The sequence below is a fragment of the Lycorma delicatula genome, chromosome 8, assembly GCF_047948215.1.
Source record: "Lycorma delicatula isolate Av1 chromosome 8, ASM4794821v1, whole genome shotgun sequence".
Lineage (NCBI taxonomy): Eukaryota > Metazoa > Arthropoda > Insecta > Hemiptera > Fulgoridae > Lycorma > Lycorma delicatula.
Genome location: NC_134462.1, coordinates 22,662,245 through 22,674,544, shown reverse-complemented (window position 1 = coordinate 22,674,544; position 12,300 = coordinate 22,662,245). Strand labels below are relative to the sequence as shown.

At 30.3% G+C, this 12,300-nt stretch overlaps 1 protein-coding gene across 1 annotated transcript in view; it reads left to right on the top strand.

Moving 5' to 3' along the window:
* The first annotated feature begins 1,903 nt into the window (after nt 1–1,903).
* The window catches only part of MED23 (mediator complex subunit 23), an 80,865-nt gene continuing 70,468 nt past the window's right edge, over nt 1,904–12,300 (top strand). Inside the window, exons 1-2 of the mRNA XM_075372844.1 lie at nt 1,904–2,041; nt 9,885–10,123. Coding sequence (XP_075228959.1) covers nt 1,997–2,041; nt 9,885–10,123 — 284 coding nt within the window. The 5' untranslated portion in view covers nt 1,904–1,996. The remainder of the gene's footprint in view (nt 2,042–9,884; nt 10,124–12,300) is intronic.

Sequence of the window (12,300 nt, the reverse complement as noted above, 5' to 3'; positions counted from 1 at the left end):
TTAGCTGGCCATAATTCAGGTCAACCTTGACCAACCCAGTGGTTAGAAAATGTTTAGTTCAGAAAATGAATAATAGAACCATAAAAATGGGCTGGTGCACCATCGTGTTGGAAATCCACTAAGTGGAACATCCTCTAAATGTACTGACAGCTCTTTTTGAAAAAAGTTCAGGTTACCATTACTTGTGAGTCTACCGTTGAAAATGTGAGGTCCAATAAACATTACCTATTATTCCACATCAGACATTTATTGAAAAACAGTGCTAGAAATTAGTTTCAGTGGTTTCATGAAGATTTTCTTAAAGAAATGTTTGTTTCAAGTATTGTTTATTCCACCTCACGTAAATGTTGCTTCATCTGTAAATAATATCAGCAATGGATGCACATAGTTTTGTAATAACCACTGATAATAATTCAGCCACAGATTGTAATCACCTTCTTCAAGACATTGAACTGTTTGAGGATGATATGGCTAGAAAGACCTTCATTGTGTAATGTCTGCCATATACTGTTGCGTTGCAAAACGTGCAGATAATCCACATACTAGTAGTTGGACTTCACTTTGTCATGTGTAAAATCTGCTCATTCACATTTGTTTCCCATTCAAATGCTACATTAAATATTCCACTTTCCCTAAGGTGCTGGTAAGTATCTACAAAAACTTGCCAGTTGGGAATATTTTGATCAGAAAATCTCCAATGATACTTTTCAACAGCTCATGTAGGATTGCCATTACAAAAACTATAGATGAAATGAATGTCGGCATATTCCTAATTTGTAAACTTAAATGGCATTTCTCTTTTACAACAGAACAAATAACTTAATAATTATTGTCAATAGCTTTTAAAATTAGTGCAAATGAATTAGTTAAATACACATTAATAAACACAAATGAAATAAAATTTTATACTGAAAATTAATTTTTCAATAACAAATACAGCACACTGAAGAAATATTCTGAATCACAACCACAACAGTTTGAAAATTTTATTTGTAGAGCACACTAATATTGTACGGCATTGCAACATCCCTAGTGGGAAATTAGTGCACCAATAATTAAAAACTAATACATAATACTACAGGCAGACAAATACATATTAGCGTAATTTTTCTGTTATGTTTCACATAAAACTAAATTGCTGTTGCAGGATGTTTATAGATAATTTACACCATTTTTTTCAGAATTAAATTTGTTATCAATTTAAAATACAAGTTTTATTTGTTTGTTGGCAATTAACAAAGTTATTTTCAAAGAAATCTTTCGTTAGCCGTAACTTGGAACTTTTTTCATTATTTTAATGTGAAAAATACGTTTATGAAGTTTTCCAGAATCCTCTCCCCTATATATCTATAGTGGACTCAATATATATATATACCGCCCGCTGGCTAAACGGTGGACGAGCAAAGCAAATCTTGACCGGATAGTTGTAGAGTAATAATATATACTTTGAAGTTGATCTTTTAATTAAAGTATTTAATGTGAAAATTCAAGAATATTAGTAGGTAAACTTATTGAAAAAATATTCTCACCTTTCCATTTGAAATATAGTGACCTCATTTTTCCAAAAGAGCTCCGTTTTTTATAGACCATTTCGTATTTGAAATAGAAGTATAAATTAAGAAATTGAAATAAAATAGTCATTATAAAATAAAATCGCAAGATACATTTTTTCAATTATTCTTTAAAAGTCAATTTTTTTAAAGTTGGCGTCAAATCAAGGGATAGTATAATTGTTTTTAATTGTGCATTTACTCCAAAAAGTCAAAATTAGAGAAGAATTGAAAAAATATATATTTTTTTACCTTTAAGTCTGTTATTATTTTTTAAAGTTTATTATATTTCATTGACACATACTGTTGACAATATTATTACGGCCGCTAGGAGGTGTTGTTTGAATTGGTGTGTAGGATTAGTTGCTTACATTTAACGGTGTAAACTTAACCTAATTTGTACAATGTTAGTATATTTTGTTAGCTAAATCAGCTATTAATTCAAAATGGGAGCCGAAGTACAAATAACTAATATCGTTAATGATATATTGGTAGTATTTAATTTCATTTTTGTAGAAAATTATTTTAGATATTAATTTTGCTATTTGCATTTAATTATAGTAAAAATAGTTATACATCTTAAGTGTTATTTAATGATCGAAGCCGCAGTGTTAATGTAGTAACGCTTTATTTACATACATATAATTTTTCTTGTTTTGTTCTATTGTTATTGTTTAATTACAAAATAGTTTAATAATATGGTAGTCTACTTGCTGAAGGTAGTCTTGAGTGGTACTAAGCTGCTGGATCAACTCGTTTTCTTTGGAACAAAGGAAAATATATATATATTTCTGAACATTGTGATCATGTTTTTATTTACTTTATGTTGCTCATGTAAGCAAATCGTACTAGCCACCCATAACATTAAGAACAGTGTTTACAGTTTTTTCTTTTTTGAAATTAATATAATACAATACTTCCAAAAAAAGAATCAGTCCTAACAAAATATTTGAATATAATGTTTAAAGTTACTTTGTTACCTTAGGTCATTAGATTTATTTGACGATTAACTAAATTTAAACAAGTTATAGCAGTTTAAATTGTAAGTGTGGATATGTTTGCTTTACATATTTTATATCAGTTGTCCTGTACTTTTCACAACATGTTAAGTTCATTCCAATTGTACTCTATTCCTTTTTTATCTTCAGTTGATGACCGAGGAAGATGTAGGTATTAATTGTTTTAATACATCTAGTAAGTGTGGGAAATGCTGCATTTCTGTGATGTGTGAGACACAGTTAAGAAAAAGTCAGAAATCCAAATTTTGGGGATTTTGGGCTTTTTTGGACACTTTTGGTTCGATTGCAATCAAAAGGAGGAGGGGAACAACAGTTTAAGATGTTACAACAGTCCTAAATTCAAAATTTCAACATCCTACGGTTAATCATTTTTGAGTTGTGCGAGATATATATGTACGTGACATTAAAAATGAAAATTATTTAAAACTATAAATTTGATCCACAAGAAAATGAACATAAATACAAGAACAAAACCAAAAAAATAATAAATATTAAAGATTTATAAATAGTAATACAAATAGATAAATAATAATGATAATAAAAAAATGAATGTATAAACCATTGATTACAAAATGAGACACTATTGCTTTAGATGAAGTTTAAAGAAAATGTCTCATTCCACAGCTTCAGTGGAAGTGCATTGAAGCATGACAGCCTATCTGAGTAAGTAATTTATTTACACTGTGATTAATCTAATTTTTAACTTTTGCCTTCAACTGTCTTTAGCTATATTTTATCAATTCTAAACGACATTATAATAAAAGAAAACAGTTCCCAGTTTAATCGTTTTTATTCACGTCTAAATTTTTCATAAAACTACATAACATTAAAATTGTTGATTTGTTTTTTGTTTTGTAGAGGTGTTTAAATGCCTCTGGTGGTATATGTTTTTTCTAGTTTATGAAAGTAGACTTTTTAAATGACAAATTACATTGTCTGTATAAATTATTTGAAGATTTTTATTTTGAAAAATATCCTGTTGTAACTCTAATATTTAAAATTATTAATTTTTGAAATAGTAAAGCAAACAAAATTTTACAAATGCATTGCTTTAAATGACTTCAAAATGTTTTCAGTTACCCTTATGAGCAAATTCAGTGAATAACTTAACTTCAAAACATTTTCAATTTTTCAACTATCATCAGTGACTAAAGTTACTGAAAATTGTCATTAGGATCATGAAACATTTTATAAAAAAAGTTATTAAATAAAAATTGCACAGTTTTTTCATCACCAACGGTCATAGGCAAAAACAAAGCAAATTTCATTTTAATAATCAAAGGATTTTCATATAAAATTCAAGAAAATTAGTATAAAAGTTTGGGAAGAAAATTATTCTAAAAAAATTGTTAGTGCAAACAAAATAAGTGTTCTGTGTGCTTCCTTTTCATAACGAGACTATTTTTTTCCTTTTATCAAGATGCATGTTCTCATTTTTAGTTTCTCATATATGCTGGGTTTTTTTTTTATAAAGTTATAAATAATGATAAAATTGAAAGACTTAACAATTCTAATTTGTACAAGAAAGTAATTCATTTTAAATTCTTAAATTTGTCAAATTAAGGATTGATTAGTAAACTGTTTTTTTTTTAACATTATCCATTTATGGTAATTTATTTTTGCAAATGGGGATAAAATACTCATTTGTGTTTTGTAAATTTGGATTTTTATAATCAATTTACTATTATATCATAGTAATTAATTTTTAATTTTTATTTGTTAACTTCCATTTTATTTAAATCTACCTTTGCTAATAGGTCTATATGTATTGGAGATAATTTTTGATGTATTCAAAATGTACTTGTAGTTTTGGATTTTTATTGTTTTTGAATATATTCTTTATAAATTTTCATTTCATGAGCTGTTTATCATTGCTTTTTCTTATACACTTTTAATATATTCATTTTATGAATGTTTGAATTCTAATTCAAACATTCATTTTTTTTTTGTCTTCAGTCATTTGACTGGTTTGATGCAGTTCTCCAAGATTCCCTATCTAGTGCTAGTCGTTTCATTTCAGTATACCTTCTACATCCTACATCCCTAACAATTTGTTTTACATATTCCAAACGTGGCCTGCCTACACAATTTTTTCCTTCTACCTGTCCTTCCAATATTAAAGTGACTATTCCAGGATGCCTTAGTATGTGGCCTATAAGTCTGTCTCTTCTTTTAATTATATTTTTCCAAATGCTTCTTTCTTCATCTATTTGCCGAAATACCTCTTCATTTGTCACTTTATCCACCCATCTGATTTTTAACATTCTCCTATAGCACCACATTTCAAAAGCTTCTAATCTTTTCTTCTCAGATACTCCGATTGTCCAAGTTTCACTTCCATATAAAGCGACACTCCAAACATACACTTTCAAAAATCTTTTCCTGACATTTAAATTAATTTTTGATGTAAACAAATTATATTTCTTACTGAAGCCTCGTTTAGCTTGTGCTATTTGGCATTTTATATCGCTCCTGCTTCGTCCATCTTTAGTAATTCTACTTCGCAAATAACAAAATTCTTCTACCTCCATAATCTTTTCTCCTCCTATTTTCACATTCAGCGGTCCATCTTTGTTATTTCTACTACATTTCATTACTTTTGTTTTGTTCTTGTTTATTTTCATGCGATAGTTCTTGCGTAGGACTTCATCTATGCCGTTCATTGTTTCGTCTAAATCCTTTTTACTCTCGGCTAGAATTACTATATCATCGGCAAATCGTAGCATCTTTATCTTTTCGCCTTGTACTGTTACTCCGAATCTAAATTGTTCTTTAACATCATTAACTGCTAGTTCCATGTAAAGATTAAAAAGTAACTGAGATAGGGAACATCCTTGTCTGACTACCTTCCTTATTACGGCTTCTTTCTTATGTTCTTCAATTATTACTGTTGCTGTTTGGTTCCTGTACATGTTAGCAATTGTTGTTCTATCGCTGTATTTGAACCCTAATTTTTTTAAAAATGCTGAACATTTTATTTTAGTCTATGTTATCAAATGCCTTTTCTAGGTCTATAAACGCCAAGTATGTTGGTTTGTTTTCCTTTAATCTTCCTTCTACTATTAATCTGAGGCCTAAAATTGCTTCCCTTGTCCCTATTCTTTTCCTGAAACCAAATTTGACTTCTCCAAACACTTCTTCCACTCTCCTCTCAATTCTTCTGTATAGAATTCTAGTTAAGATTTTTGAAGCCTGACTAGTTAAACTAGTTCACTTCTTCACTTTTATCTGCCCCTGCTTTCTTTGGTATCATGACTATAACACTTTTTTGAAGTCTGATGGAAATTCCCCATTTTCATAAATATTACACACCAGTTTGTATAATCTATCAATCGCTTCCTCACCTGCACTGCGCAGTAATTCTACAGGTATTAAGTCTATTCCAGGAGCCTTTCTGCCATTTAAATCTTTTAATGCTCTATTAAATTCAGATCTCAGTATTGTTTCTCCCATATCATCCTCCACAACTTCCTCTTCTTCCTCTATAACACCATTTTCTAATTCATTTCCTCCGTATAACTCTTCAATATATTCCACCCATCTATCGACTTTACCTTTCGCATTATATATTGGTGTACCATCTTTGTTTAACACATTATTAGATTTTAATTTATGTATCTCAAAATTTTCCTTAACTTTCCTGTATGCTCCGTCTATTTTAGCAATGTTCATTTCTCATTCCACTTCTGTACAGTTTCTTTAATCCACTCTTCTTTCGCCAATTTGCACTTCCTGTTTATAGCATTTCTTAATTGCCGATAGTTCCTTTTACTTTCTTCATCACTAGCATTCTTATATTTTCTACGTTCATCCATCAGCTGCAATATATCGTCTGAAACCCAAGGTTTTCTACCAGTTCTCTTTATTCCGCCTAAGTTTGCTTCTGCTGATTTAAGAATTTCCTTTTTAACATTCTCCCATTCTTCTTCTACATTTTCTACCTTATGTTTTTTACTCAGACCTCTTGCGAAGTCCTCAAAAATCTTCTTTACCTCCTCTTCCTCAAGCTTCTCTAAATTCCACTGATTCATCTGACACCTTTTCTTCAGGTTTTTAAACCCCAATCTACATTTCATTATGACCAAATTATGGTTGCTATCAATGTCTGCTCCAGGGTAAGTTTTGCAGTCAACGATTTGATTTCTAAATCTTTGCTTAACCATGATATAATCTATCTGATACCTTGCAGTATCTCCTGGCTTTTTCCAAGTGTATATTCTTCTATTATGATTTTTAAATTGGGTGTTGGCAATTACTAAATTATACTTCGTGCAAAACTCTATAAGTCGGTCCCCTCTTTCATTCCTTTTGCCCAGCCCGTATTCACCCACTATATTTCCTTCCTTGCCTTTTCCAATGCTTGCATTCCAATCTCCAACTATTATTAAATTTTCATCTCCTTTTACGTGTTTAATTGCTTCATCAATCTCTTCGTATACACACTCTACCTCATCATCATCATGGGCGCTTGTAGGCATATATACATTAACAATCGTTGTCGGTTTAGGTTTTGATTTTATCCTTATTACAACGATTCTATCGCTATGCGTCTTGAAATACTCCACTCTCCTCCCTATCTTCTTGTTCATCACGAAACCTTCTCCTGCCTACCCATTATTTGACGCTGAGTTAATTACTCTAAAATCACCTGACCAAAAGTCGCCTTCCTCTTCCCACTGAACCTCACTAATTCCTACTATATCCACATTTATCCTAAGTAGTCATTATATGTGCATAAAATTGATGTTTGCTGTGCAATTTCTTGCTGTAGGGAATTGATCGATCTTTTGTGTTATTTTATCAGATTGTAAATGATGAAATTAATCGTAGAAATTAATCCAGCAATTTTGTTCGCTGTTTGAGGAAAACAAATGAAAATGTTAGTTTCAGGAAAGTGGCACTATCCGTCAAAGTTTCAGCAGATTTTTAGGAAAAACTTCTGTACTGGCACAGCCATTTCCCATTTTTAGAAGATATTTTATGTTGCATAGATAGCAAAAATATTCCATTTAAAATTTTTTGGGTTTTCAGTAAAGCATTTGAATTAGTTTCACAATTTTTACTAATGAAAAACTATGTATCTGTGGCATTGGAAGAGCTGTTTACTATTAGTTAAAGTTATAATTTCAACCAATTGCCTTACCAATATTAAACAGACAGTTAAAGTTTCATCTTTTAATAACAATACAAAGTAAAATGTAGATCCTCACTTCAAGATAAGAAAACTGGGAAGTGTTCTTGATTTCTTGCATTGCTTATTTTTTATTAATGTCCTGCCTAAAATTCTTGAGTTATTCATTGTTATCCTCTTCGCTGATGACATATCTGTATCTATATGTGAAGGTAATTATTTTAAAGGACTCAAAAATTTATGTTAGCATTTCAAAAATTTATTGACTGAATAGATTGTAACCATCTAACTTCAAATGTGAATAAAACTGTTGCATTCTGCTTGCCAAGGAGACAACATTGTTATTCAATGGTTAGAACTCTCATTAATGATAATGGTAATGTTTCTTTTGTCCATAATGAAAGATTTCTGAGTGTTTTGTTAAATGACAGATTCTCTTGAGATGATCAAATTCACTTGAGATAAACTCGCTTCAAATCATACTCTTTGTCTTGAAGCGCCTTAATAAAATGGTAAACTTATCTTTTTTATAATAAGTATAAGCTTAAGTTAATATTATAATTGCAATGCTCTTATGCTTACATAAATTCTTGTCTGAAGTCTAATATCTTTGGCTTTCTCAAAAAGTCAAGAATGTGTTTACAAAATATAAAAATGGACTTTCAAATCATTTTTGTGTATCCATAATCATGCATCATGTAAACTGAAAATTGAACATGTTAACTTATCCAGGTTATATATATATATGAATCTCAATCTTTGCTGTAAAGAATAAACACCTTATTCTTAAAAAAATAATAATTCCCAAATCTATCAAATTTGACAACAGAACTGTTTTTGTATAACTCAACACAATATTTCAGCTTATGACAAAGATCCTTATTTTATATAAAGTTGCAATTTTTTATAAATACCAAACCAATTAAAAGATCTTCATGACAATTTATTGCAAATATAATTAAAAAAAGTATTTTTACAGAAGCAATGTTTCTCCATCAAATTTTTAAATAGTGCAATTTAAAACCCCTGAATTTTTTGCATCCTGTTCAATACCTACAATATAAGGATGTGTTAATTTTCATTAAATCCTGGATTATATTTTATTTTGTGCGTTTTTTTTATTTTTTGTTTTTTTATCATTGTTCCCTTGGTCCATCCAGGCAAATACTGGGGCAGTTAAATTTTTTTTATCCATATAGTAGTGTATCTACCCATTCATGATATCTATATAATATATTATTATGTAACAATCAAAATAAAATATTTACTTATATTTTTAAATATGTTATGTTGAAAGAACGTTTTTTTATAATACGATGCCAAAAAATTTGTGGTCTTTATTATATCTAGACTATACATTTAGATTATACATTTTGCTGTCTTTGGAGATCTTAAAAAAATTATAGTTTTTTAGAACAGCACTTTCCTAAACAAGAATAGAAAAGCCACAGATTTGATGAATGGAAAACTCACATTAAAAGTGAGATTTTAATTGTAATTGTTGCAAATGCCATGAAATAGATAAAACCTTGCATCCAGGTCAAAGGATATTATTTTCAACATATATTGTGAAATTAAAAGTAGGTAACATGAAAAAATGTTTAATTTAATTATTAGATTGTGATAAAGTAGTTCAAATATGTATTACCAAATTTAAGTTGTTTATTTTAGAAATATTGTATGATCTGAGAAAATGACCGAGTTGGCAGAGATATGAAGCTACCAAATCACACAGTACAATGTTAGAAAATAGAAGTAGATTATGTTAGGGAAAGGGATTCAGTTACTGATTTTAGGCGTTTTATTTAGTTGTAACACATTCTTACTATTTACACTACACATAGTAAATAGTGTTGACTTCTGACAGATATCTAATACTGTTTGATTGCATGTGCATGATTTATGATGTTCTTGTATGCTGGTCAACTGGCAACCTTAGTGTATCACTTTGGTAACAATTTATCAGCTGACAGAAACTTAATGAATTTTTTTCCACCTCTTACATTTATTCACAATTGTCACTCACATTTATATTCTACATAATTAATAGTAATTAATGATATTTAATACTTTGTTTTACATTATATCTTTAAATAATATAATAGAATTTAATATTACAGTAAGCATAATACTTCCTTTTTAATACATTATTATTAAATACTTGATTTTAAATGTTCATTTTAGAGGGTTGAAGCTATTGAGGAGGCATTTAGTTGTTTCCTTGTTCATCGCCCGGAAACTGATAAAATTCAGACAGTGTTACAAGAATTACAGTCTGCGCTAAATGAACTCTCTCCTGAACAACAAGAACCTGGTGTTAAACAGTTTCTGACGATGGCCGGTACTATGAAGAATCATAGTAGACTACAACTTTTGTTCAGTTTGTTGGAAAGCTTGGTGTCCAGTAACACACTTCAACCAAGGTGAGTTTGAAATACAAAATGTAAACTATGGTAATTAGTTTGATGTTTTTTTAGTTAGAGATAACCATTACAGATACAGATTTTAGTTATAGATACCATTAAAATCATTTTTTTTTTAAATGCCTTAAAACAAGGTCTAATTATAAAGAGCTAAATGAAATGGTATAAACATTTTATTAGTGTGTCAGGATTGGGCAGATGGTAGCTATTGTTTTCCTGTATGGGAGAATGGCAGCTTGTTGGGGATCAATTAAACAGATTATAGTTTATTGCTGTTTGCGTCTTGGTCAGAAGTAAACTGTTATAAGATTCTAATTGATAGAATATGCATGCCTGGAAACCCAAATATATATATGTAACATTTTAGGATGTATTGTTTGGGAGAATGGCATAAAGACCTTGTAAGAATAGTAATGATACCAATTCTGAAAAAATGGTATCAGAAAATGTACACAACAATAAGTTTAATAGCTCATGCTGCTAAAATATTTTTAAGAGTTCTGAACGAGAGATTGGTAAGAATAATGGAAGACAATGCAGGAGGAACAGTTTGGATTCAGAAAAGGGAAAAGGAACCATAGATGTTGTCAGGATAACTAAGGATGATTGAAGAAAATTATTTAGAGAGAGAGAGAGAGAATGAGTCTGTGTTTTATAGATTTAGTCAGATGGGAGAAAATGGTGGAGATTCCTAAAGAGAAAAAAGTAGAATTTATATGTAGTAAAAGTCTGAACTTAGAATTAAGGAAGAGGTTAGCAAAGTACGTATGGAACATCTTGTTATATTGAATTGAAAAGTGAAGCGTTGATGAGGAAGAAGGAGAGGTACTAGATTGAGGTTATTGAGATGTGGGTGTGGAAAAAGTGAGATGAACTAATAAAGTGAGAAATGAAGTAGTTAACAGGATTAAAGAAAAAAGGACACTTTACTGGAAGTATACAAAAGAAAAAGGAGACTGGTTAGGATATGTAGTTAGAGGTAGTGGAATCTTGACAACTGCATGGGAAGGGTCAGTAGAAGGAGAAAGGAAACGAGGAAGAAGAAGGATGAAGTTAATAGATGAGTTGATGATTGAAGACTGCAAGGGATGAAGGAAAAAACAGAAATAAGCTACATGGTACAAGGGATAGATGGAGACAGCAGTGGCATAAGAGACCTGCCACCAAGCAGAACACCAGATGATAACTTTTTACAAGACTTATTCAAATGATCATTACTGACAGTGTTTACAGAACTCATAATTTCTATTGTAGTTTATTGCATAAATTATGGCCAAAATAACATTTTGGTTAATCTGTTATTTCAGAATTCTTTCTCTGTTTACTCTTTGGAAGTAAAGAAAAAAAATCTGTTTTAAAATAATCAGGTAAATAAGAAGAAAGTAATTTACTGAAATAATTTCACTCCTGTCAATCTGCCATGCATTTATAGTGGAAACATATTTTAAAAATTGTGATTACTCAGTGATTAGTCCATCGGTATTTCAATATTTTACATCATGGTGTTGTTCCTAGTCGCATTATGATAAAGTTAGATAACAAATTTACAAATGACTGTTTTTGCAACAAAAGATATACACTACAGTGTTTATAAACCACATGTCAGTGTTTTTTTGTTGTGCAAAAAAACACTGACATTGTCTAAACATTGACAGAGTCAGGTACAAAATGATGAGGACCCCTCATTGCTCAACCAGAAAGTATGTTGCACCCTTGCTTTATCTCACAGCAGTGTCAGAAGAACTATACTAAAGGATTTGAAGTTTCCTCCACATAAAATTGAGATGGTGCTAGTTAGTAAGCATGACAAAACAAATTCAATGACATTTTGTGCAAAGTTAATTAACTTGTTTACTGATGAAATGGTCCTGTTAATGAATGATAAAGCACAGTTTTATTTATCCGGCACAGTAAACAAACAAAGTTTTTATTATTGGTCTGATATGAATTTTAAGCAGTTCCTCTTCACAGTCCACATGTAACTGTATGATGTACTCTGCCAAATTTGGTAATCTTAAGCTCTTATATCTTCAAGAGGAATAGGATGCATGGTGATATTCAATTCTGATCTCTACACAACAGTGTTACAAGATTTCCTTCCTTCTGTACCGCTTCATCATGGGATCGAATGTGGTGTGAATCCAGCAGGATGGAGCAACAGCCACCCACACTGCTAG